The sequence below is a fragment of the Psammomys obesus genome, unplaced genomic scaffold (assembly GCF_907164565.1).
Source record: "Psammomys obesus unplaced genomic scaffold, mPsaObe1.curated_primary_1811, whole genome shotgun sequence".
NCBI classification, from domain to species: Eukaryota; Metazoa; Chordata; class Mammalia; order Rodentia; family Muridae; genus Psammomys; species Psammomys obesus.
Genome location: NW_026596064.1, coordinates 10111959 through 10138524, shown reverse-complemented (window position 1 = coordinate 10138524; position 26566 = coordinate 10111959). Strand labels below are relative to the sequence as shown.

Below are 26566 nucleotides of genomic sequence, written 5' to 3'. Positions count from 1 at the left end.
GTATGTATGTATGTATGTATGTATGTATGTATGTATGTATGTATGTACTATAGCAGGTATAATCAAAACAAGAGCCCCTTGAAATGTTCTCTTGCGTATACAACTTACTCAAACAATCAATGTTTTTATTGCATGAATCATTCATTAATAATAACCAACAATAAATGTCTGTAAAGTTATTTAAGCTCATCGACATGTGGGAACCCACCCATTTCCAACAGAGATAAACTGAGGACAGTAAATAATAGGAGGGAGTTCCCCTCCTGATCCAATGACACTCCACAAAGAAGAACAGACGATAATTTTCACAACCCTCAAGCTTACGCAAACTGCTTTGCTGTTCCCGAATAAGGTGTGTAGAAAGTGAGAGATGGAAGAATGGGGTTGTATGTTTACCTTGGGAACGTGTCAGCCAATGACACATTTTGGGGCCAAGAGGTGATAAAGCCAAAAGTGGAAGCCAGTTTGCTTTTCTTCTCCCTCCCCTGACAGATGTGAACCCCTGGAGCTTGGCAGTGAGGAGGTAGATTGCTGAAAACTATTCCAAAATTTGGTCCTGGGTGTGGGCATCAGGGCTTGTAACTACATATGTTCAGTATATCACTCATTATGCAACACCATGAATGAGGAGCACTCCTTGGGCTGCTTTTTGGAAGGTAGACACAGGCTTCCAATCCCCAAATCAATGCAGCCTAACCCAGGAATCAGCTTCTCGGAAAAGCCTGGTTTCCATGGAAGGGCTTAGCTCTGGGAACTGGGAGGATCTCACAAGTCTTCAGGCGAAATTCTGGTAGATGAGCGTACCCGGTGGCCTGACAAAGCAATGGCTGGGCTGTGTTGTTCGCTAGAGTGTGTGGGTGGAACAGCTCCTGCAGCCAGAGGGCAGGGACCTGGGCTGATTCATGACTGCAACCCCCTCCTTCTGGCAGCATGCAGCACCTGGTTCAATCCTTCATCACCACGATCATTGCTCCTTTCATCACTTGCACTTCACTTTGAATCTGTGTCCTTTGCTCCTGCCTCATCAGCACCCTCGATTGCTTACCTCCTTACCCTTCTCCTTGAACAATTATCTGGCTGGCTTCTCATGTGTATTGTTCAGTTGGGGTGTGTATGTGTTGGGGGTCGGGGGGTATTCAGTGATCATGCAGAGTTATTTTATTTGTTACATTTGTAGGATAAAAATTATGATCATTCTGTTTGTTTTGTTTTGAAACAGGGCCTCACGGTGTAACCCTGGTTGGCCTGGGCATCTCTAGGCAGATCAGGCTGTCCTCAAACTCACTGAGATCAGCCTCTCTTTGCCTCCTGAATACTGGAATTAAAAGGCATGCACCACATTGAAGGCATAACACTCGTTCTTATTCTTAGTAACCAGAATCCTTAGAATAAGCTGTGATTTACTTGTTAGCTTGGAATAGCTGCTGCTAATTAGTCTTACAAGGTTGATGCTCCTTTGACGCTCCCCAACCAATATTGACTCAATTTCCACTTTAGCCAGTGCCGTGGGGGCTCATGCCTTTAAACCCAGCACTCAGGAGGCAGAAGAAGGTGAATCTCTGTGAATATCTATTAGTGGATCCAGCTCACTAATTTCCCTTTAATTTTTATTATAGGAAAATGTTGATATAATGCTCATTGGAACGTGAAAAGTTTCCTCTCTCTGTCCCGTCCCTCCTCTCCCCCCACCCCCCCACTAAAGCAGAAGAGTGATCTCATTTTTCAAGTTCTGGAAATGCTATTCAATTGCACATTCCAAACTCTCACCCATGAGGGAACTTTCCTCTCCGCGTCGCGTCTGGAGAATACTAGGAAAACAAACCCGATTTAACTGCCAGGCGAAACACCGGCATCAGAAACCGCCTGCCACCCAGGGCCACTGAGCGACTTTCACCCGAGTCCCCGCCCCCTCCTGACGAAAGCCGCGGGGAAGGCGGAGTTAGTCTTGTAAACCTGGGCGGGCATATTTTCCAGTTGTCCCAGTTTCCCGCCGGACCTAAGCACTGACGTACAAATCTGGAATGTACCATTGTCTTAAGTAGGTCAGTCTATCAAAATTGAAACAGTCATGGGAGTAGCTATGAAGAAGTACCCAGGACAATTTTTAATTTTTTTTTCTCTATAACATTGTCAAACTCGAGATCTACCAAAATCATTCTGAAACAAGTCATTCCATTTCCCCAGCTGTACTTCGCACCCGGACCACTTGGACTCGCCCACACGTCACTTCCTAATTTATAGCCAGGGAAATCAGAAACCCCACACACAGAGGAGGTTCGTGCCGCTGGTGTGTTGCTATGGGCCGGAGGAGAGCGCCGGGTGGTGGGTCTCTGGGCCGGATACTTATCCGACAGCAGACCCAGCGAAGCCGCAGCCACCGTCATACTGACTCCTGGGTAAGAAAATCAGTATCATCCATATTTTTCCGTCTCGTTCTGAGAACCTCCAATGCTACAAAAGTTGGAGTCAGAAGTCATTCCTGAACAGGATTTCGAAGCAGGCCCCAGCAAGGCGCAGGGCACAGTGGGGCTTTAAAGTGGGAGTGGGGCTTTAAAACGAGACTATTGTGTGAAGAAATGGAAAGGAAAATGTGAAGAGACGTTCATGTCGGAATGTTTGCCTATGTTTGATCTTTGCTCTGGAAGTCATGGGCGCTATTGGAAATTTTCTAAAAAGAAAACAACTTGTCATCTAAAATCTTTGAAACAGTCTCCGTATGCAGCCAAGGTTGGCCCAGGTCTGCCTTCCTCCTGTCTCTGCTTGCAGAGTACTGGGATTACAAGCTGTGGCCAACACGCTCGGCTCTTTCAGTTTTCCAGTTTTAATTATCTAGAGGATGGATCCTCTAGCAATGGTTGATCCCATCAGAAAAACAGCTTAATTCGTAGTGCTGCTTTCCCTGTGTTACCCACTCGGGTTTTATTTAGCTAAAGGAGTTAACATTGTCTCTAGAAGCTTGGAGAAGATCTTAGGAGGAGCCTTAAAAAAAAATGAAGTATAGAAATTACTTTAATCGGAGCACCCAGGAGGCAGAGGCAAGCAGATCTCTAAGCGTTTGAGACCAGCTTGGTCTACATAATAAATTTAAGACCCGCCAGGGCCACTGTCCTTTAAAAAAAAAAAAAAAGTGAATATAAATGGTTTGATTTGAGCTTATTGTTTTAGTTGTCAGTTTAATTCTCTTGTGAACATTCTGAGTTCTTAAGATCTTAGGCTGAAGTTGTTTATCCCTGGTGCTAATATTTGACTGCATATCTGTCGCACCACTCCTTTTCCTCAGATAGTCTGAGGAACACACATGAGAGTCTCAGGATTCAAGTCTGGACAGTTGATCACTAGTCATTTCAGCTGATGCTGTAGTGGCTTATTAATGTACTAGCCTTTGGGAAATAGTGGAGAGGTTGAATTTAAATATAAAGAATCAAATTCTAATCCGTATTCCGATTTTCTTTTGTTGTTAGTTCTAAGCTTTCGACCCTTAATTTCTTTTTTAAAAACTATTTGTATCTGTAATAAGCATATAATTTAGGATGGTGTTTATCAAAGTCCGGTTGTTTGAGAAAAATCAACCTTGTCAGCATTTGCAACTAGCTCCTTCCCACCCCCCAGTGGTCATCCCAGATAAGATAGTCTTCCATCCCTTGGGGTTTGAGACAGAAGAAACTAAGGGGAAGTGGGGAGCAGATCTCTACCCAGTTCAGGATGGCCCTTAGTGCCTTCTGCAATCACAGCATGCACTACCATGCCTGACTTTAAAATGTTCCTTCTCATGGGTCCTTACGGGAAACTTTTTTTTTACTTAACTGTCTGGCAGAGTCAAGACAGTCTGGGTTCTAGTTCTACGCCTCTGTTTAATTTACAGCTGTTAGCAAATCAATTTGCCTATTTAAACCCCAGTTTCTTAAAAGTGAGGATACAATAAAATTTCCTTCAAAACAGTCAGAAAATGGAATTAAATGATGAAAGGGAAGTGCCCTTGCTGAGGTAAGAAAGTATTCATTTAAATATTTGAGCTTGGATTTTTACATTGTTGGTTGATGCCCTTGAAGGCTATGGGCAGGTACTCTGCTGAACTATGACCCCAGCCTAACTAGGTTTAGTTATGAGTAATGTACATTCTAGAAGGGTCAAACCACCGTGAGAACGTAGACCAGCAAAGTTTAGAGCTGTTTGGGTGCCAAGAGAAGCAGAGAGCTGCCTTACTCTTTCCGCTGTGTTCTGTTCATAGTTGCACACAAGTGAACTCAATGACGGCTATGACTGGGGTCGTCTTAATCTTCAGTCAGTGACGGAACAGAGCTCCCTTGAGGACTTTCTTGCAACTGCAGAGCTTGCAGGGACTGAGTTCGTAGCTGGTAAGTTGTGTACTATTTACCTAGTGCCTGTGACACTGGTTACACTGCCGTCTTGCTCACGTCATACTAGGCTGTCTTTAATCCAAGAGCAGTATGGGAAAACTCCAGGGCTGTAAGGTAAAGTCCACACTGGTCTTTTAAACTCAGCTCTAAAAAAACGCCTAAAGATGCCAGGTATGGTGGCACATGCCTTTAATCCCAGCACTCTGGAGGCAGATAAATCTCTATGAATCAGGCTAGCCTGATCTGTATTGATTCTAAGCCAGCCAAGATTACAGAGTGAGACCACGGTTCAAACACAGAACAAAAACCCTTCCGAGTGTACATCATTGTATCAACTTAAAAACATATCCTTGCTGCTGTCAGGGACCTTGTGTTTAGTCAGTGCTATGTGTGCATGTGTTCTAGCTGACAGATGGTAGGTGTTCTTACTATTATAAATGTCATGCTGCCTAGCAAGTCATTCATTCATTTGTTCAAAATGCCTTTATTTAGCACCAGTTACTCTCAAACATTGTGCTGGCTACTCACAAGAATGATTTTTAAAGATACATTTTATTTATTTAAAATTTTCTTTTATATGTATCGAAAGAAGTCTGTAAATAACTACAGGCCATAAAAGATGGAGCTCATAATAGCTTCTATCTGACAGAAGATTGGATGATGAGTAGATCGTAAGACAGAAGACAGCCACTTATAGTGGTGCACACTTGTGATCCCAGCCTTTGGGCAGGCTAAGGCAGGAGTCTGAGGCCAGCCTAGGCTACAGATATTAAGTTCCCAGCTTGGACTACATAGCAAAAGACAAATAGGCAGGCAGAGGCATTCAGACAAGAAGTGAAATGGCAGTCTACTTTGTCCAGAAAAGTGTTACAAGTTTGGTTTGGCTGGTGCAGGGACAGGCTGTAATGAGCAGACACTGAGGAGGTGGGCAAGGACCAAATTCCAGGGAGAATAAAAGAGAAGGCCAAGTGTGGTGACACTTGCCTTTCACCCCTGAATTCAGGAGCCAGAGGTGGGCAAATGTCAGTAGTTTGGAGATTAGCCTGCTCTGCATACAAGTTCCAGACTCTCCAGAAAGAAATACATCATGAGGCTTTTTGTCTTTTAAGAAAAGTGGGTAAGGGTGTAGGGTTCCTTTATAGGTTTTTAGGCAAGTAATGACATGGTTCAGTGCCCATCAACAGGAAAGAATATAAGCATGATTATATTTTCTATTTATATGAAAAGTCCAGGGCTGGAGAGATGGCTCAGCCGTTAAAGGCTAGGCTCACAACCATGAAAAGTCCAGAGGAGGAATATATACAAAGATAGTAGGGAATGGGAAGTACTTAAAGGGTAAACATTTCTCTTTGAGGCTTCTCTTTAAATGTGGATTGCCCCCATAAAGCTGAATTTTATTTTGTTTTGTTTTGTTTTGTTTTTTTGAGACAGGGTTTTTCTGTGTAGCCCTGGCTGTCCTAGAACTCATTTTGTAGACCAGGCTGGCCTTGAACTCAGAGATTAATCCTCTTGTATTAAAGGTGTACACCACCATGCATCTATTATAAAAAGCAATTTGGAAAGCTATATACTACATGTGTAATTCAAAAGAGAGTTAGAGTGGCAAGAATAGAGAGAAGGTCGAAGGTGGGTCAGAGGGAGGGTTTACAAAGAGAGCTTACCATGCAATTGTGTAGTGAAAACAAAACAGATGAATGAGGAGGTGGGGCAGCTTGAGTCTGAAGGGAATTGAGAATAGAATGGGGTTACAAACAGTTGGAAGAGTCGGCTTGTGCAAGGGGGGGGGGAGGGCAGCTTCCTCTGAGGCAGGACGAAGGGTACTGAAGATGGGTGCACAGCTAGGGGTGTGTGGAGCAAGGATGCACAGCTAGCACCTTCTACTTCCCTGTCATAAGGTAGGTGACAAGGCTATCCTCAGGAGGAGGTACAGGCAGAAAAGTTGCCATTTAGGGACGGGGCAGATAAACCAAGAGCTAGATCAAGTTCCTCCTTCCATGAGAAGGCTGGGGTCTGAGCAGTCCTCGGCCTGGCCATTTGCCATGCCAGGTAGCCACTGGTGGTGCCGTTTACTGTGGTCTCTCATGATGCCTGAGCAAGAAAGACAGATAGGTAGTGTTTAGGGTAAGGAATTCCGTGGAGGTTAAGGAGTGGGTGTACAAGTACTTCGAGTTAACTAGCAAAAGAGGGAAAATCAACACAGGTGCACAGTAGGTTGGGCAAAAGGGCAGAAATCAAGGGGCTCAGTGGGGGTGCAGTGGCCGTAACCCTTAGAAGGAACAGTTAACACCACAGAAGCATCACATATGGGGAGTGGCTAGCTGTTAGTGCAGTTGATATGGCTGAGAGTCCTGGTAGGTTAACAGTAGTGTGGGTGACAAGATTGTGCAGGGTCTTACTTGGTGTTGTGGTGGTTTGGTAGGAATAACAGGCTGCAGTCTTTGCTCAGGGTGAAGAAGATTGTTACTGAAGATGTTCTGCAGGGAGCCTTCACTTGCCACTTCAGGAGAAAGTGTAGCTGCCTCCTTGGGGGTTGTCTTCTCATGCAGACTAGGTAGTGGCTGTGCAGTGAAACAGGAACTGCCCCAGCGGCCCAAGGGTTAAGGCCCTAGAGCACACTTCTCTCCATTACTAGTTCATGCAGGATCACTTGGTTTTTGTTTGTTTAAGTTTGAAATAGCCACTAATGGTGACCATTAATACCTGTCTTGTATCAGTTATACCTATTCTAACTCAGTGGTTCTAAACGGAACACACCTTTTGCGAAATCTTTGCCTCTACACTGATTTCCATTAGCTTAAAACTATTCTGCCTATGTAAAATGTGGAAATTGGTTAAAATGAATCTTTATAATCCTATCCCATTGTTTCTGTTTCCAGGAAATACATTTACTTGTAGAATTTTGTAACATGGTACCAGAAAAAGTCCCTAGATTTTTGAAGTTTATTGAGATAGTGAAGATCTTTCTTACAAAGTTACCTCTGTAGAAAAGTTCATTTAAAAATTAATCTAAGAAGGTTTAAATTCTGTGTTAGGAAGTGATTAGTTTTCAAGCTTATCAAAATAATCAGCATTGAGTACCTTAAATTGCCTTTTTAGGATTTTGAGTCAGAATCTTATATATATGTCAGACTACCCTTGAACTCTATTTGAACTCCTGAACTCCTGATCCTCCTACCAGTTCCAAATGCTGGATCACAGGTGTGTGCAGTAAACCCAGGTATAGGTGCTAGGGATAGAACTTGGGGCTTTATGCTTGCCAGGCAGGCACCGTAGCAACTAAGGTACACCCTCAGCCTCTAAATTGCATCTTGGCTAATAATACTTTTCTTTTCTGTGAACAGAGAAGCTTAATATTAAGTTTGTGCTCCCTGAGGCTAGAACTGGACTGCTGTCTTCTGAGGAGAGCCAGAGAATTAAGAAACTCCATGAAGAAAACAGGCAGTTCTTGTGTATACCAAGGAGGTAAGTTGAAAAAGACTGTAGATCGCTAGAAGACAGAATGAGGCTGGACTAAGAGTGGTTAAGAACACCGGCTGCTCTTCCAAAGGACCAGATTCAGTTCCTAGCACACATGTGGCAGCTCACAGCTATCTGTAATTCCAGTCCTGGGGCATCAGATGCCCTCTTTAAGCCTCCTCAGGCACCGGACATGCACATAGTGTACAGGCATACAAGCAGTCAAAAACAGTCATATACATAAAATAATAAGGAAAGTAATTAAAAAAAAACATGAAAAGAAGACATAGCCACTGACGATATTCTTAGTAGTTCATAATTTTCCTGCTGCCTTCTCAGCTACCATTTATGCTCAGATTCTCTCTTATTTTGGTACCTTATATATAAAGTATCTTCTGTCTATGATTGTTTCAGACCAAATTGGGACAGAAAAACTAGCCCAGAAGAACTGAAACAGGCAGAGAAAGATAACTTCCTAAAATGGAGACGCCAGCTTGTCCGGTGAGTATTGGACTTAAAGATCTGTCTGGAAGCCTTGGGTTCAGGCATTTTAGATTTCACTGCCACTTGTCTCCTGAAGTTTTAATTTCTTTAAAAGAGAAGTACTGGGGCTGGCAAGATAGCTCAGCAGGTAGAAGGACCTGCTGCCAAGCTTGGTGATCCGAGTTCAGTTCTTGGGACCCACATGAGGGAAAGAGACCAGCTCCCACAAGTTGTCCACTGGCCTCTAAACATCCACACAAAGTAAATAAAATGCAATTTTAAGTGAGGGAGAGGGTGGTAGTGTTTACAAGTGCATTTTGGTGTGTGCACAGACAGCATTGCTGCATGCACTGTACACAAAGGCACTTAGTGGTTATTCTGATCTGTTCCTGGTCTTTTTTACTGCTCTGTGTGTGTGTGTGTGTGTGTGTGTGTGTGTGTGTGTGTGTGTGTGTTTGCCTGAGTATGTGTCTGTGTACCATGTGCATACAGTGCCAGCAGAGGTCAGAAAAGGGCATGAATTCCCATGGAACTGCAGTTCTAAGTGGTTATAAGCTGCCATGTGGGTCCTCTGTAAGAGGAGCCAGTACTCTTAACCACTGAGCCATCTCTCTGGCCCCAGTCTTTCCTATTTTAGTTCCCTTCTGTGGCCCAGAGGTGCTCCTCTGAGCATTCTTCCAGTAAGAGTTTTGAGAGAGAAATACCCTAGAGCTTAGGATAAAATTTGACTTTGGTGAACTATAATATGATTACATTTTATTCTTGTATTGACTCAACAATAGACATTAAAATAATTGGACAGAGCCTGGCCTGATGGTGCAGGCCTGTCATCACAGCTTCTCAGAAGGCTGAGACAGAAGATTGCAAGTTCTCAAGGTCTTCCTAGCGTACAAAAGTAAAAGAGAGCTGGGATGTAGTTTTGGTAGAGCCCTTTGGTATGTACAAAACCATAGGTATAATCCCCAGTACCATAAACAATAATTTATAGTATTTGATATGTATCTTCTTAATGTAATAAATTTGAGTATTTATGGTTCTTTAAAGCTGTTATGGTCAGTCAAAGATGTAAACTTCTCATTCTAAATCCAGGCTAGAAGAGGAACAAAAGTTGATACTGACGCCCTTCGAACGAAATTTGGACTTTTGGCGCCAGCTCTGGAGGGTCATTGAGAGAAGGTGAGTACTGTTTTCCTTGTTTAATGAAGACTTTGCAGTGTTGTTACTGGACCCAGTGTTAACATTTCTCCAGCCACTGGATCCAATAGGATCCACCCAGTGAGCTATTGAGAATTACGAAAAACAGAAAGTGGTCCTGACGAAACTATAAACAGATCACAAAACTAAACCAAAGTCTCAGTCTAGCAAAAGGACTACCTAGTAAGGTGGGGGAGGTGTTCATAGGGCTGGGATGGAGCTGAGAGAGAGTAATCTGGATGCATTATATGCATGTTTGAAAATGTCAGAGAACAGAATTAATTAAAAAAAAAAAAAAAACACCTGAAAACATACGACTGAAGAGATGACTCAACAGTAAAGAGCCCTTGCTGCTCTTGCAGAGGACCCAAGTTTGGTTCCTAGCACTCACACTAAATGGCTCACAACCACTTGTAACTCTTGTTTCAGGGCCTGACCTCCACGGGCACCTGTACACACTCACATAGACACACATAATTTAACACACACAGCACTGGTTTACAGAGAAAGTTCCAGAACAGCCAGGGCTACACAGAGAAACCCTGTTTTGAGGTGGGGAGAATAAAGAAACTCGAAAGTGTAATTCTGTATTCCATTTAAACTGTAGTGTTTTTTAGGTCTGGGGTGGTAGCTCAGTTGTAAAACACTTACCCAGCAAGTGTAAGACCCTAAGTTCGTTCTTCAGTGCCAGGGGAGATACATGGTGAGTACATTTGACAAGTGTGTAAGACTAGTGATTGATGGGGCTGGGAAGATGACTTGTAGGGTACTTGCAGCTCTTACAGAAGACCTGGATTCAGTTCTCAGCACCCACATGGTATCTCACAACCTTCTTTAACTCCAGTTCCAATGCAGCCTACACCCTCTCCTGGCCTCCAAGGCATTGCAGGTGCATTTGGGCACAGACATACATTTGCCAAAACACTTGCACACATAAAATAAAAATAAATCTTAAAAAAAAATAAATAAATGTTTTTGTAAGGTAAGTTCTGGAGCACCTGTAGTTATTTCAGCAAGCACGCATTGAGTTCCTCCTGGTAATATGGAAAAGAGCATGGGAAAGCGCAGAGGTGTGTGTGTGAGGAGCGACTGCTCAGGAAGCTCCAGGGACACAAGAAGTGAAGTGAAGCTTGAGCTCAGAGCACACGGCGCCCAGTGAAAGATCAGGGCGATGTGACTGCACATAGACAGCAGTGGCGCTACAGCACAGGAGAGGTGAGGCAGGGCTTCTCTGTGTAGTCCTGGATGTCCTGGAGCTGGCTCTGTAGATCAGGCTGGCCTGGAACTCAGAGCTGTGCCTGCCTCTGCTGCCTCCCAAGTACTGGGATTAAAGGCATGCACCCCCACTGCCTGGGCAGGGATCAGTTGTATTTGGGTCTTTTGATGATTTGGGAGTAGAAGGAAGACTTTCATTCTTTTCCATGTGTAAACAAGGAGAATTCTTGAATATCATTCTCTGCTTCTCTTCTATATGATTAGAAAGCTGTGTTTCCTCAGAGTTTCTGAATTACTTTTAAGGATTTAGTAAGTAAACTTTATCCATGAAATGGTGGTTTTAAGTAAGAGACATTAGGGTTGTGTTTTTTTTGAAATACATAAAACGTACCTAGGAAGAACAGTCAGACACATTTTTGTTTAATTGGGACTTGAGTTTAACTTGTTAAAAAAAAAATCACATTTTCTCCTTAGGATCTTAAATATTCAAGAGTTAGATAGTGATGGTGGCAGTACTTTGTGAATATTCTTAAAACCACAAGAAGGGATGAATGACACCTCAGCCTTTTAAAGCCATTGTGCCTACCACCCGGCAGATGGAAGGCTGTTTGTGACGTGGGGGCTGAGAGGAGGTATCTGAAAGAGCTTCAGTAGCATTTGAGGGTGTATGCTGCTTGTTTCCAAAAAGAAGTGGTCACAGCTTTCCAGAGTGGCACTGTCAGCCTTGATGGAAGACACTACCCACATGCTTAACTACAGTCCTTTTGTTTCAGACTGTCTTTTCTCCAGCCTTTTTCTGCTGTTTACATATGAAACTTCCCTAAATGACTGATAAGTGTTATGCAGTCATATTTAAGAATGGATTATTATAAAGCTGATTGACAGGCCTGCCTACTTAGATATAGTTTGCCTAGTGCTGAACCTCTCTGTAGGGAGACTGGGCAGGAATCAGTTGTATTTGTTTGGAATACTCCAAGATGTTTGTATCTTTGTCTTTCCTTAGCAACTGTCAGGTTTTATTATTATTATTTTACATTTGTCTTATTATGCATGTATGTCACATGCATATGTGGTCAGAGATCAACTTTAGAGAGTTGGTTCTCTCTTTCCACCATGTGGGACCTAGAAAATTGAACTTGGGTTTGATGACAAACACCTTTACTCACTGAGCTGTCTCACAAGCCCCTGTCTATCTATCTGCCTATGTATGTATGTATCTATCTATCTGTGTCTGTCTGTCTGTCTGTCTATCTATCTATTTGGGTGTGGTGGTGAGATAGGGTTTCTTTGTGTAGCCTTGGCTGTCCTACACTCACTTTGTAGACCAGGCTGGCCTCAGCCTCGAATTCATAGTGATCTGCCTGCTCCTGCCTCTGCTTCCAGAGTGCTGGGATTATAGGCATGCAGTGCTGCGCCCAGCACCCTGTCTATTTCCTAAAGGGGGAAAAAAGAATGAAAATGAAAACACAGCATGCCCAAATCTATAGGAGAAGCCAGTTCTAAGTGCCTATGTTAAGGAGTTGGGAGGGAGGAATGTGGCAGTGAGTACCTTTAATGACAGCTTTCCAGGGGAAGGTGGATCTCTGAGTTCAAGCCCCGTCTACTCTACACAGTGAGCTCCAGATCAGCCGAAGCTACAAAGTGAGATCCTGTCCCAAAACAAACAACAACAACAAAACCTGAGCAAGGTCTAAGGCTGTGGCTCAGTTGATAGAAGTACTTGTCTGTCATGCACAAAGCCTTGGGTTTGATATTCAGCACCACATAAAAGTGGCCATGTGTCTTAGCAGTATTCTGTTGCTGTGAGGAGACATCATGACCACAGACACTTTTTTTTTTTTTTTTAAATAAAGCCATTTGATTGAGACTGGTTTAGTTTCAGAGGTTTAATCCATTGTCATCATGGTGGGGAGCATGGCAGCACACAGGCAGACAAAGTGCTGGAGAAGCAGCTGTGAGCTCTACAACTGGACCACAGGCAGCAGAGAGATACTGGGACTGACTTGGACTTTTGAAAACCAAAGTCCACCTGCAGTGACCCTTCTTCCAACAAGGCCACATCTCCTAATCTCTCTCAAGTAGTGCTACTCAGTTGACACTCAGATAACCAAGCATTCAAATATATGAGTCTGGGGGGCCATTCTCATTCATGCTACCATGCTGTGGTAGTGCCTTTCTATAATCTTGGCACTCAAAATGTAGAGGCAAAAAGGAGTGTAGTTCCCAGGAGTTACCCTCTGACATTCGTATGTATGCTGTGGCACACACACATGCATACACAAACACACACATAACTTAAAAGTCTTCAGTTTTGCTTACTTGTTATTAGAGAGGGTCTCTCTCTGTCACCCTAGATGTCCTGGAACTGAATTCTGCAGACCAAACTGGCCTTGAAGTCACAGAGATCTGCCTCCCTTAGTCTCCCAAGAACTGGGATTAAAAACCTGTGCCAACATGTACAGCCTTAAATTTTTTTTTCAGAAGGATTTAGGTTCATCCCTAGCTATATAGCACCTTCGTGTCCTGCCTGGAAAGTCCAAGAGAAAAGCAAAACTCAAATAGCTTAAAGATGCACCTCACAGGGGCTCAGTGGTTTGGAGCATTGATTGTTCCCAGAACCCACATGATGGCTCACAACCATCTAAAACTCTAGTTCCAATGAATCTGTCGCCCTCTTCTAATATCCATGGGTACCCGGAATACATGTGGTTTATAGAAATACATACATTCCAAGCACTCATATATGTAAAAACAAATAAAAATTTAAAAATATGTACATATACCTTATGGTTTTGGGAAAACAAGAATAAACCAAACCCAAAATCAGTAGGTAGAAAGATGGAAAGAAATAAGATCAGGGCCGAAATTAATGAAATGGAAACAGAAAAAAAATCAGTGAAAAAGTTGATTCTTTGAAAAATGATAAAGATGAACAAATTCTTTGCCAAACCAAATGAGGGAAAAGACTTATTAATAAAATTAGAGGCAAAGGGAGAGACATTATGACAGATAACAATGAAATTTAGAAAATTGTTAGAATACACCTTGAAACATGCTGCAACAAATTGGAAAGAAATATAAGGAAGAAGGAAGGAAGGAAGGAAGGAAGGAAGGAAGGAAGGAAGGAAGGAAGGAAGGATTGATTTCCAGAGTGCTGATAAGAGCATTTTTACAGATCAGTTTATCTTTTTCCTTCCTCTTGCATACAGCACCTTCCTTTTCTGTCTTGTCCCATGCCCAAGTTTCAGTTGGAGAACCTCTTGGGTCTTCTTACCTGTAGTAAGCCCCAGCCCTCTGCTGCTGGGGTAGAGGAATGTTGTTGGGTGTCTGAGTTGGAACAGCAAAGTCAACCTGGGAACTTAACTGTTCAGACACGTTACAGTTCTGTCCTCAACTCTGTTTGGGCCTCTGGGGCTCAAGCAGTCTTTGTTCTCACTGACGAGGCATTTCTGGTGGATGTTGTTCTTGCTCTTTAGTGAGGGTCACGACTTTTGTTCTTGTAGATTGTAAGAGGGGGCAAAAGTAACTATATACATTCAGTGTACCATGACTAACCGAGTGGCACTGTATTTACTTTTATGCCCTTAAATTAGCATTTTGGTTCCCCCAAGTGAGCCTACATATTGAAAATTGTAAGTTTAGTTGGAGTACAGTATTTCTTGCTGAGCTCTTATTATATTTCCTTTTAAATTTTTTTATTATATTTAATTATTTAAGAGTATACACAGTGTGGGGATGGACATTGACTACCATTGTGGAAATCAGAGAATAACTTGTGAGAACTGGTTTTATCCTTCACCATGTGAGTCCAGGGTCTACTCAGGTTATCAGAATTGGCAGCAAGAGCATTTACTTGCTGAGGCATCTTGCCAACCCGTTCCTTAATATAACAGTATGTTGTAATCACACAATATGGTTTGTATCACGTAGAAATAGACCTGAGTTATCCAGAAATATTAGTGAAGTGACTACTGCCACATCTTTAATAGGAAATATTTTATTGATGTCTTCCCTATAGCAGATGTCTCCTGTTTGCTAACTGGCTGACTAAGCCATCTGTCTCTTTAATTTCAACAGCAGTTATCAAAAAGATTTTATATATAACACAGAGGAAATGCAGGAAAGTGCTGAGGCATGAGGCAAAGAACATTCTGTTCGAGTAAGGCATTTCCACTGTTTCTGTTGCCTAACCACCTCCAACAGGCTAGTCTGGAATGTCTCCTTCCTGCTGATTTGAAACTGTTTATTCCTTCCCTGTGTTGGTAGATAGAGCTAATGTTTGCTTGTCTTATTGTGGTTTCAGCTGTTAGTTTTTGCGGTCATTTAGCTTAATTTGGCTTGAAAGTGAGTATTACCTTGAAGAAGAGAATACTGAAACTAGCTTAGAGATGTTTAAAATAGTTTATTAAAAATGAGCAAATGTATGCTTTTAATTGCCTCACTTGGGAGAGATCTCTGAGTTTGAGACCAGCATAGAGTTCAGTGCCTATACAGAGAGACCTTGTCTCAAAATAAAGTTGGCCAAACAAATTAGGGTTTGGAGAGAGCATTTAGGGATGTTGCCTCTGCAGCTTTTCTGTTCCCAGTGATAGCCACTGGCCCTCACCATCTTCCTAGCCACAGAGGCAGAAGGAAAGGAGGGGTGTCTGAGAGAAGGGAAGTAAGTGTTCTAAGGAGGAAAATGCTGCACTGTCGGTACTGTGCTGGCCCGCACGTTTCTTCTACATTTGCTGGATTGGAGGGGTTTGCTGTCAACTGCAGAAAGCTGTCTTCTGTCACCTCTTACATGTCGCAGATATCCATCTTGACATCAGTGCTTCTCTGTGATGCCTCATGCTGACACTTAGTTGTATTTTTATTGTTTAAATACATTCTCAGAACTTGTGGGTGGTGGTTGGTAGGTATAAGCTCTCCTCCTTGACAGTCTTGTGTTTAAATGCTTTTATAGCGGGAGCTGTCAACATATGGTTAGTATGGGGTCTTTAATATGAATTCAGATCAAAGACTACACATTTAGTAAACTTCACCTTGGGGTAGATAGGATAGTCTTCCCTGACCATAAGTTAATAAAAGTCGTAGTGGAAGTTTTAGCAATGAAATGTCATCTGAATTGGAGTGATGGCATGATGAAGAGCGTGGCCTGTGCTCCAGACTGACTAGGTACCCTTTCTGGCTTCATCATCTGTTAGCTGTGGACAGGTTATATAAGTGTGATATACATTATAAAAATTGGGGATAATTATGCCTTAGGAATTAGTATGTCAACTGCTTACTGTACAGAACATACTTCTTATTACTATTAATATATGTCAGTGATTCCTTTTTTAATATGTTTTTTTAATTTGAAAACTGCATACATGTTTGTTTTTGATAACCCACTGAGTCCAATTTGTGCTTCCTGTATGCTCATGGGTGTGAGGTCCCCCACTGGAGCAGGGTGGATGAACCGGGGACCACACCATAAAGAAAACTGAATCTCTGGCAGCCTTCAAATGTCAGTACCCCTTGGCTAGGGGAGGAGTTCCTGAGCCGCTTTCTCACTCCAGGCTGGAATATTGACCAGCCTAATCTTGTTCAGCTCTTGTGCAGGCAGCCACAGCTGCCGAGTTCACCAGCACATTGGTCCTACTCTTTCTAGAAGAAACTGCTTCACTCTGGTCCTCAGCCTCTGACTTTTACAATGGTTCTGCCCCCACTTTCTCAAGGGGAAGGAAGTGGGGTGTAGATGTACTGTTTGTGGCTGAGCGGGCTCACCACAGATACTTATTCTCTGCATTTTAACCACTTCTGAGTTTTTGTGTTAATCACTGTGTTAAAATCAATGGTCCCTTTTACTGTACAGTAACCGGATTGTCTCACTTTTTTCCCCCAGTGATATTGTGGTCCAGATAGTAGATGCTCGAAACCCACTCCTGTTTAGATGTGAGGATTTGGTAAGTAAAGTTTGACTTGGATCCTTGGAATAGTAAAGGTGGGGCAGCAGTGACTGGGCAAGCATGACGTCTTCTATAGCTTGTTGCTTAGATTCCCCTGTCCTTGCAAGGTCGGGAACTTTGTGCTGCCACTGTGTGGACAGTTTTGCTTCAGCAATTGTTTCCATCTGTAGAAAGCACAGGCATGTGCATGCCATATTCTAGCTGCTGGGTTAGAAGGCACTTTTTTGCTAGTCATTTGCTGGTTTCTTGTTTTCAGGAGACCAAACTCTCAGAATGCGGTCAGAATGGCATTTGCTTTTATTTAGGATATTGTCACTGTTTAATCCATCTCCCTAAGTTCTCTTTTCACACCTAATTACACCTATACTAGTTTACAAATGAGCTAAGCTTATAAAAACCAGAGTAGTACTAAGGGGTAAGGATTACTTAAAATGATGTAGTACAGTTGAACCCATAAAGCAATTATGCATATGTGTGGTATACATAATTTTCATTTGAAGAGCATAGTGGTTTCTCTAAACTCATGAGTAACAAAAATCTAGTGGGAACAGTTCTTTCCAGAGCTCACAGAACGGATTGATTAGTGGAAAGTGACTTAAGGGCTTCCTGGTCACAGCTCTAAAGGAACTTGCTTCACAAGCCTCGGGACCTAAGTTGACCCCCTGAGCCCACGTAAAGGTGGGCCAAGAGAACTGATCCCTCAGAGTCCTCCATTGACCCCTACGAAAATGCTATGGCGTGCATGGGTGTGTGTACACACACATCGCACACACAAAATAATAAATAACTTTTTAAAGAAAGTGATTTAAGCCTGATGGGAGTGATGGCGCATGCTTTTAATCCCAGCACTCAGACAGATCTCTGAGTTCAGGGCAGCCAGGACTACACAGAGAAACCTGTCTCAACAACTCAAAAGAGAGAAAGTGGTTTTAAATGGGGGTGGGGTGGACAATAAAAATTCAGTATAGTTAACCCAACTATTGTTTGAGCAGACTGGAAATGCCTTTGTCTTTATAGGAGTGTTACGTGAAGGAGATAGATGCTGCCAAGGAGAACGTGATTCTGATAAACAAGGCAGACTTGTTGACTGCTGAGCAGCGGTTTGCCTGGGCCACGCACTTTGAAAAAGAAGGTGTGAAGGTTATTTTCTGGTCAGCTTTGGCAGAAACTGTTCACCTAAATGTTGACTCTAAGGTAATGGGACTGGGGCCCTTTCTCAAAGTGGTTTGTGGGGTTACTTTGATTTCTGATTAATGTACTTTGTTTATATTGGCGATTTGTAAGAATTATTTTTGTTGGGGGCTTCCCCTCTCTCCAGTGCTGTGATTGCAGGATAGCCTATAGAAAATATTTAGAATCTTTGGTCATATCACACATATGCTTTGTGATTTCATATAATCTGACATGCCCATTGTCATATCTGTGACCTTAATATTTTAAACTTTAGAAGTTGTATAGGACATTTCATGATGGTTTTAAGAACTTTCACAGGGCACACTGAAGAATGTAGTATCTTGTCTGTGTTTATCAGGATCTGAAATGCACCTGTAATCCTAGCACCAGGGAGGCAAAGGCAAGTGGACCTCTGTGAGTTCAAGGTCAGCCTAATCTACAAAGGGAGTCCAGGATAGTCAAGGCCACACAGAGAAACCCTATCTTGAAAAAACAAAAACAACAACAAAAAAAATGATGCTATATCTTTAACACAAATTTTATTAGAATAATTTGAAGTGTATTAAAAAAAATTAGTCATGGGATCTTTGATATTTAGGAAACACTTAGAAGTAATTCTCCCTCTTCTTTTATCTCTGTCAATCATCTTTTGGCTTTTTGATGGGTGTGAATGTAGGTGCTATGTAGGCTGGGCATGGTGGAGAACACCTTTAATCCCAACAGAGTAAGAAGGATCTCTGTGAGTTCCTGGCTACCCTGGTCTATATAGATTTCTATGTCAGCCAAGGCTACAAATAGAGACCCTGTCTCAACAACAAAAACAAAAGACTGTGAATGAGCTCATTATTTACTGAGCTCTAAGCTCCAACTGAAAGAAGAAATTTCTTTCTCCATTTCCCTGTCAGATGGTCACTTATCTCTAGTTGGAGTTGAGGATGTGTAACTTGTATCTCCAGCAGTGACAAGGGCCTCAGGCAGCTCTGTCCTAAATTCATCCCTTCAGTGAAGCTAAGTTAGCTCCGTAATCCTTTATCTGAGGATTTTTTCTTTGTCTTCTTGTTTCCTTCCTGTACGGATTGTTCTTTTTTTTTTTTTTTTTTTGCCTTAAGATATTTCATAGACACCATTTTGGGGGCTCTCATCTTAGTGCTTATCTATTTCTGTTGGCATTACCACTAACATTGATGGAGTCTAATTGAGCACATTATTTATTCCACATGTTATCTGCTAGGGCACACATAGAAAGATTCAAATTTCTAGAACAGGGAAGATAGCTCAGAGAGGAAAGTATTTGCCTTCAAGCAAGATGACCCAAGTAAGTGCTTGTCTTGTCCAGTCAGGTGTTTTGATGCATGCCTTTATTCTCAGCACTTTAGAGACAGAGGCAGGCAAATCTCTGAGTTCGAGGCCAGCCTGGTCTTCATACTGAGACCCTGTCAATAACAATAATAGCGAATCTAGAAAGATTTTGCAACCCCTGATTTCCATACATAGAAGTCTGTGGTACTTTTTGAGTTATTTAAAGAAATTATAAAAGCAAAACAAGGTTGGGAATGGTATAGTTCTTGCATCATAATGCAAAAGCCCCTGGACTCAGCCTTAGCACGGTAGAAACAGAGCAACGGAAGTGAAGGTCTGCCTCTCCTGCCCTCCCTAGGGCACTCTGCTGGTAATCTACCTATGTGCTTGCTCTGAGCAGTCTGTTGTGCTGCCTCTATGCATCCACATGCCTGTCTCCAGCATAATATTCCTGTTCTCCTTCCGTAACTAGCCTATTGCGTGAAAAGTGCAGTCACATGGGTCTGAAGTTTTGTGAATTTCTGTTGCTTCATCAGGACCAAGTAAACAGCGTTGCTGGTGAATCCAACGGAACTGAGTCTGGAAACTCCAGTTTGGATGACAGTGAAATTGCCCACAGAGATTTGCTCTCACTCAGTGAGGAGTCTGCAAGTGACGAAGATGACAGTGAATATGAGGAATGCCAGGAGGAGGAGGAAGAGGAAGATTGGCAGACATGTTCAGAGGAAGACAGCATCCCTGAGGAGGAGGAAGGCTGTGATCTGGACTGTAAGGAACACTGTACTGTGGATCCTGAGGTTCAGAACAGAAAAGAAACAGAAAGTCAGCAAATGAACAATTGTAGCCACCTGGTGTCAAAGCAAGAATTACTGGAGCTCTTTAAGAAGCTACACACTGGGAAGAAGGTGAAAGATGGACAACTGACTGTTGGGCTGGTAAGATGAAGCACATCATGCAGCTAGCACCACACAAATCCCTATCCTTCCCGAGCTACACATGGACCCAGGCAGTCAGGCATCAGGGGGTGAGGCAGTGTGAGGCAGAGTCCAGCTTAAAGGAACATCTCAGGGCTTATGTTGTCTCCATACATGTTTATGTTAAGTGTATTCTAGTCTTCTTCAGTTCAGATCTTTGTCATCAGTTACTGAGAGATGAGAATGAGAAGTTTTTGATGTCGCCAGACTTCAGTGCGGTGTTCTGTTGACATCTTGTGATCCTTGCCAGCTAATACCATTTCAGATGCCATTAGGGCCAGATACTTTCATTGCATAAACATAAGAAAAATGGGAAAAAACAGCTCTCTTCCCATATTACCAAATTGTGGTTGTAGAGGTGCTATACCCCAAGGATATAGCATGGCTTTAGATGGTCCAGTCTTAGCTAAGGACTTACCAGTCCTTAGGGACAGTATTTATAATAAAGATCTTCCCAGGGAAGCAAAACAGGATGAGGAAAGGAAGTCAGAGCAGTTGAGTCTCTCAGCTCTCGGGTTAAAGTTAGGTGTAACTAATCCTAACTGTGTTTGGCCTCTTTCTCTTCTGTATCTCGTATCCCACCACCGAGAAAGAAACCTAAACTGTAGGCTCTAAAAATACGACTCAGCAGTTGAGAGCACTGGTAGCAGTTGAGAGGACCTGGATTTTGCTCCCAACACCCACAAGGCAGCAACAGGGATCTGACACCCTTTTCTGGCCTCCGTGAGCATCACCCACCTCCGGTGCATACACAAATGAAGGCACAACGCCCACACACATAATAAGGGTGATTTTAACAACTGCTGGAGTAAAAGGGCATTTTACTGTAGTGTGCTGGCTGAAGGTCTGCCTGTAGGATGAGCTTTGAGGCTATATTCTCTCATCCAAAAATTCATTTTCACGTGTATTAGAAGCCTGGCTGCTCTACCTATGTCTTTGATTTATAGAAATGAAGTAGCCTCCCTTCCTTTCTGAATTCTTGACTCTGGGAATCCGGAGAGTAACTTAACTTACTATTCTGCAGACATCTGTACATCGCTTGCCTCATTGTGCTGGGCCCTGACTGAAAGGGCGCAAGTTTCTAGGTGCTCAGAAGCTGGAATTACTGTTTGTCTGGTGCTTAGCTTCATCCCATTGTTGAAGATGCAGTGGAAACAATGAAGTGCCTTGTCAGGGAGCATGCTGGGCATAAGGGAATGAGGTGTGCTGCAGGGACAGCAGCCACACCTGTAGAAATAAAGGGCACATAGCCCAACACGTGTCAGACATGAGTCTAAGGTGAAGAGACATACAGAGCGTCTGCTAAAGAAGCACCCAGGCCCTCAGCTGGCATCTCTACCACTCAGGTAACTTCTGCTTCTCTTCTAGGTGGGCTACCCTAATGTTGGGAAGAGCTCAACCATCAACACCATCATGGGCAACAAGAAAGTGTCTGTGTCTGCCACTCCAGGCCACACCAAGCATTTCCAGGTATTTCCCAGTCCTTTGCCACAGCACTACTCCTCTTTCACTTGCTATGTGTGTGTCATAACTTTCGGTGTGTCTTTCAGACTCTGTTTGTGGAGCCTGGCCTCTGCCTGTGTGACTGCCCGGGCCTGGTGATGCCGTCCTTTGTGTCGACCAAAGCAGAGATGATTTGCAGTGGGATCCTCCCGATTGACCAGATGAGAGATCACGTTCCACCCATGTCACTGATATCCTTTGTTTCAGCTCCAGTCTGGTTACTAGTGCATGGGAGCCTTTGAGCATTTTCGAGGCACTGCCTTCTGTCAGCGTAATTGTAGGCATTAGGAACAACGGTGTGCTCCTTTGTATCTCCATTAGGATTCTCTCTCAGAGTTAGAGTTGGCTTATGATATTGTTCCTTAAAGTAATATTGTTAAGGTCTCTTTCAGAGATTTGTTTGTTTGTTTGTTTTATGTGTGTGTTTGCCTGCATGTGTATCTGTGTACTACTTGCATGCCTGGTGTCCTTGAAGGTCAGAAGAGAGCATTGGATCCTCTGAACTAGAGTTACATACAATTGTGAGCTGTTTTGTGAGGTGCTGGGAATAGAATCATGGTCCTCTGCAAGAGTAGGAAGTGTTCTTAGCCACTAAACCACCTTTTTAGCCTCAGAAAGAATTTTTTTTTTGTTTGGGTATTGGTTTTTGAGACAGGGTTTCTCTGTGTAGCCTTGGCTGTCCTGTACTTGCTTTATAGACCAGGCTAGCCTTGAACTCACAGAGATCTGCCTGCCTCTTCCTTCCGGAGTGCTGGGATTACAGGTGTGTGCCACCACACCTGGCTCCAGAAATAATATTTTAATGATTGTTTTATGTATGTTTAAAGACTGGGTTTCACAGTGTTTCTCAGGCTAGGCCAGAACTCACTATGTTTCCCAGGCTGGCCTTAAACTTAGACTTTCTAGTGCTAAAATTACAGTTGTAAGCCATCTGGCTTGTTTTTGGTTTGGTTTGGGGGCCTTGGGGAATTTGGGGGGGTTCTATTGTTTGTTTCAGACAGGGTTTCTCTGTGTAGCCCTGGTTGTCCTGGAACTCACTATAGACCAGGCTGGCCTCAAACTCATAGAGATCCTTCTGTCTCCCAAGTGCTGCTATTAAAGGCCTGTGCCACCAACACCTGGCCTGGCTTATTATTTTAAAGGATCCATTTAAGGTGATGATTGGTGTGTAAGACTGTTCTCTGCTTAGAGAACGTGTGTCAGAAGCAGTGAAGTAACTGGCAGCATAGGACGCAGCTCAAGAGAGGATTCCTTGACAAATTCACATTTGCCAGCATATCCCACGGTACGTTTTGGAAGCTACCTACGGTATTAACATTATAAAGCCTAGAGAAGATGAAGACCCCTATCGACCTCCGAGCTCAGAAGAACTGTTGACGGCTTATGGATGTGAGTTGTCTCTCATTGTAAATCACAGGCAAAATTTGGAGAGGGTCACTAGGCATCGGTTAGGGTCCAGAGGAAGCCGCACAAGCCACTCAGTGGACGGTTTATTGAACACAACACTCCAAGGCTGACCATGGTCAGGGACACAGTGGACTTGGGAGCCAAACTGTGACATTATCTTTTGGAGTTAGCTTATAAAGGCAAAAACTACAATTAGCTCACACGGGGGCAGAGGTGGAGTGCGGTTGGCGACAGTGGGACAGGGTAGTCACCCTGGACGTAAATTATTTTTGCTAAGTAGACAAAGCAGTTCTGGCTGGCCTTTAATTTGATTGGTCGCCATTAATCCCAGCCCTTAGGACAGATGGACTCTGTGGGCTCCAGGATAGCAGGACTACACAGAGAAACCCTGTTTCAAAAAACAAACAAAGAATTAGAGAAAGCTGCACAGTCCACTCTGCATTAGCAAATGCTGATAAAGTACGTTCTAGGGTGAGAGAAGATTAATTTGTTGTAGGGCTGTGGGAAAGGACCAGATGCTGCGCATCACCTCAGTCGCTCTGCTGTGATGCTGACTCCTAACTGAGCTTTCACACACTGGGTTCCTCTCACAGGCATGCGAGGATTCATGACAGCACACGGACAACCTGACCAACCTCGATCTGCACGGTATATCCTAAAGGACTATGTCAAAGTAAGTGACTCGTGATCCTGACTGCCATTGACTAAGCAAGCTTTCTCTCCATACGCTGTGTTCTTAGCTAACGTAGCCTGTTAACGACATAATTTTCCATTGAAATGGGCTGATACCAAGTGGGGTGTTTTGTTTTAGTGGTGATAGGAGTGACCTGTGGATGTAACACAAGCTGGGCAGGTCCTCTACCCCTGAGACGCAGCCCCAGCCCTCAGAGAGGAGCTTTTAAAAGAATTATTTATTTTATGTAAATGAGTGCTCTATCTGTAGGTCACTTACATGCCAGAAGAGGACATGAGATCTCATTATAGATGTTGTGAGACACCATGTGGTTGCTAGGAATTGAACTCAGAACCTGTGGAAGAAGAGCCAGTGCTCTTAACCACTGAGCCATCCCTCCAGCCCCTAGAAAGGATCTTGATTTCAGACTGTAACCTAATATTCCCAGGATTAGTGAGTCCTGACATAAAGAGCACTGAGAATACTTAGTAGAAATGAAGGACAAGTAAAAGAAAGGCCGCAAAGAAGGCGGGTTCCTTGTAAACCCCAGGGTCCTGTGAGGAGCTAGTTTGTTAGAGCTAGGACTCTGCAGTTACTGCAAACCAAACCCAGCTTACCACAGAAAGCTCCTTCAGCCTGTTCCTGCTGACACATTGCTTTGAGGACCTTTGCTCTCCTTGGGAAGGTAATACAGTTCCAATGAGCTGCTGTCATTCCTGTTGTCTCTGTAGGGTAAACTGCTGTACTGCCACCCTCCTCCTGGAAGGGACCCTGTGACCTTCCAGCATCAACACCAGCAACTCCTAGAGAACAAAACAAAAGGTGAAGAAATAAGACTTCAGCCAGGCAGAAACCAAAAAGTCAAACAGATTGAAAATGTTGTCGACAAATCTTTTTTCCATCAGGTAAGTTTTTTAAAGTCTGTATTTAACTTCCTACCTAATACATTTAAAAATCAAAATATTTACTGCTGTAAATATCTGGTGGTCTGGAGAGGTGGCTTGGTGGTTAAAAGCACTTACTTATCTTCCAGAGGACCTGAGTTTGATTCCCAGCACCCACATCATGAGACGGGCTCTGACAGACATGTAGTGTACACACTCACAACTGATGGTTGTGAGCCGCCTTTCCTCTCCCCTCTCCCATGCCAACCATTAGCCTGCTTTTCTCTGTATGTGGGTTTGTCTGCTATGGACAATTCACATGAATGGAGTCGTGCCTTTGCTTAGCTGTTCCAGGCTCCACCTGTGTTGGAGCATGAGTCCATACATCATTCCTTTTTATTGCAAATAAGGCTCTGTAAAGAAGTGCCATAGATCATCTTCCATTTATCAGGCATTTAGGTTGTTTTTTGCCAATATGATTATGTTGCTAGGTGTGGGTGTGTGTATTTGTGTATCATGTGTTTTCACATCTTGTGAGAAAATACTGAGAGTGCTTTGGTTGTTTGTGAAGCTGTGCTTAGCTTATGGCTGTGCACACAACAGATAAGTGAGTAAAATCTTAGTAACTGCCATCGCTTCATCGTAGCCGCTAGCGTTTTTCAGTGTCAGATTTAACGTCTATCTAAACCTTCACCCTTGAGGGTAATATTTTACTGTGTGTGACAATCATGGGTTATTATTTTTTAATTTTTATTCATATTTTTAAATAAACTTAGTATTTCCTGAGTGTCTACATCTAATGTGAGCTGGAGCAGCTTGAATCTGACATCTATGGAGATTCAAGCTATATGTTGGTGGTGTTCACCTGCAATCCCAGGACTCAAGAGGCAGAGAATCATTAATTCAAGACTTGTTTGAACTATGCAGTACGACCCTGAAGAAGAAAGAAAAGAAAAAATAGAAAATTTCCAGGAAAATTTGGATAGTTTTGGATGGTTTTAGACATTGGAAGCTTCTGGACTAGAGTCAACAAGGAAGGTCAGGAAAGAGGTGAACTAAGAGAGTGCTGAGAGGCCTAGCCTGTGAGGGCAGGAGTGAGACAGAAGCTGCACAAACAGCACAGTGCGCATGCCCTAAAGGAGATAGCCTGTTCATGTCTCGTTCTCTCTCCAGGAGAATGTCAGAGCATTGACCAAAGGAGTCCAGGCTGTGATGGGTTACAAGCCTGGGAGTGGCCTGGTGCCTGCAGCTGCTGTGAGTGCTGAGAGTGTAGCTGGGAAGCCCTGGAAAAAACACGGCAACAGAAACAAAAAAGAGAAGAGTCGTAGGCTCTACAAGCACCTGGACATGTGAAGTTGCTGAACAGAAATGGCATCTGCACTGTGCAGGTGGACAAGAAGTAGCCACGGCTGCCTGTGACACTCTCCAGACGCTGGTGCTGTGGATGACCCTGCTCTTGTGGAGCACAGACTCACCCAGAAGTCTTGACATCAAGACAGCCTTTTGGAAGCACCTGCTGTGGCTATAGTAGTCATTGAGGTGTCCCAGAAGTCTTCTCCTGCAAAAGGTTGATGGGCATGTGTGTAGACATACACACAAACGCACATTAACTCTGAGTTATTAAAAAGTTATTAAAATTAATTTGTTACTAATTGATATTTTTAATGTCTTAAATAGGTAAGCTGCCATTCGTATAATTCATGTTATAATTTTAATTTGTCAAAACATGACTAGGGCAGGGATAACTGGAGAGACGGCTCAGCGGTTAGAAGCACTGGTTGCCTTTCCACAGAACCCAGGTGTGGTTGCTAGCGCCCACATGGCAGCTCATGACCATAGATAACTCCAGTTTTAGGGACTCTGATGACCTTTTCTGGCCTTGATGGGTACCAGGCACACAAGTGGTTCACATGCAAGCAAAACACCCGTACACAAAGTGTAAAAATGGAGAGAAAGCTGTTAAAAATAAAATATGACTAGGACTTGAATTAATTTTCCAGATGCATATCCC

At 43.2% G+C, this 26566-nt stretch overlaps 1 protein-coding gene across 1 annotated transcript; it reads left to right on the top strand.

Annotated features, from left to right (window-relative positions):
- The first annotated feature begins 2257 nt into the window (after positions 1-2257).
- Lsg1 (large 60S subunit nuclear export GTPase 1) lies at positions 2258-26207 on the top strand. The gene is made up of 14 exons (XM_055625171.1): positions 2258-2396; positions 4229-4355; positions 7700-7820; positions 8229-8315; positions 9387-9473; positions 16579-16639; positions 17660-17836; positions 19651-20049; positions 21457-21558; positions 21639-21784; positions 22859-22980; positions 23592-23671; positions 24403-24576; positions 25729-26207. Exons 1-14 carry the CDS (start codon positions 2298-2300, stop codon positions 25906-25908), a joined length of 1962 nt encoding a protein of 653 aa, XP_055481146.1. The 5' UTR covers positions 2258-2297; the 3' UTR covers positions 25909-26207.
- Positions 26208-26566: the final 359 nt, after the last annotated feature.

Bases quoted from the DNA above. Each gene is read 5' to 3' on its own strand.
- Lsg1 (XM_055625171.1), top strand. From the start codon at position 2,298: ATGGGCCGGAGGAGAGCGCCGGGTGGTGGGTCTCTGGGCCGGATACTT. The intron at 21,559-21,638 runs GTATTTCCCAGT...TGTGTCTTTCAG, and splicing joins GCCACACCAAGCATTTCCAG to ACTCTGTTTGTGGAGCCTGG. The intron at 23,672-24,402 runs GTAAGTGACTCG...TTGTCTCTGTAG, and splicing joins TCCTAAAGGACTATGTCAAA to GGTAAACTGCTGTACTGCCA.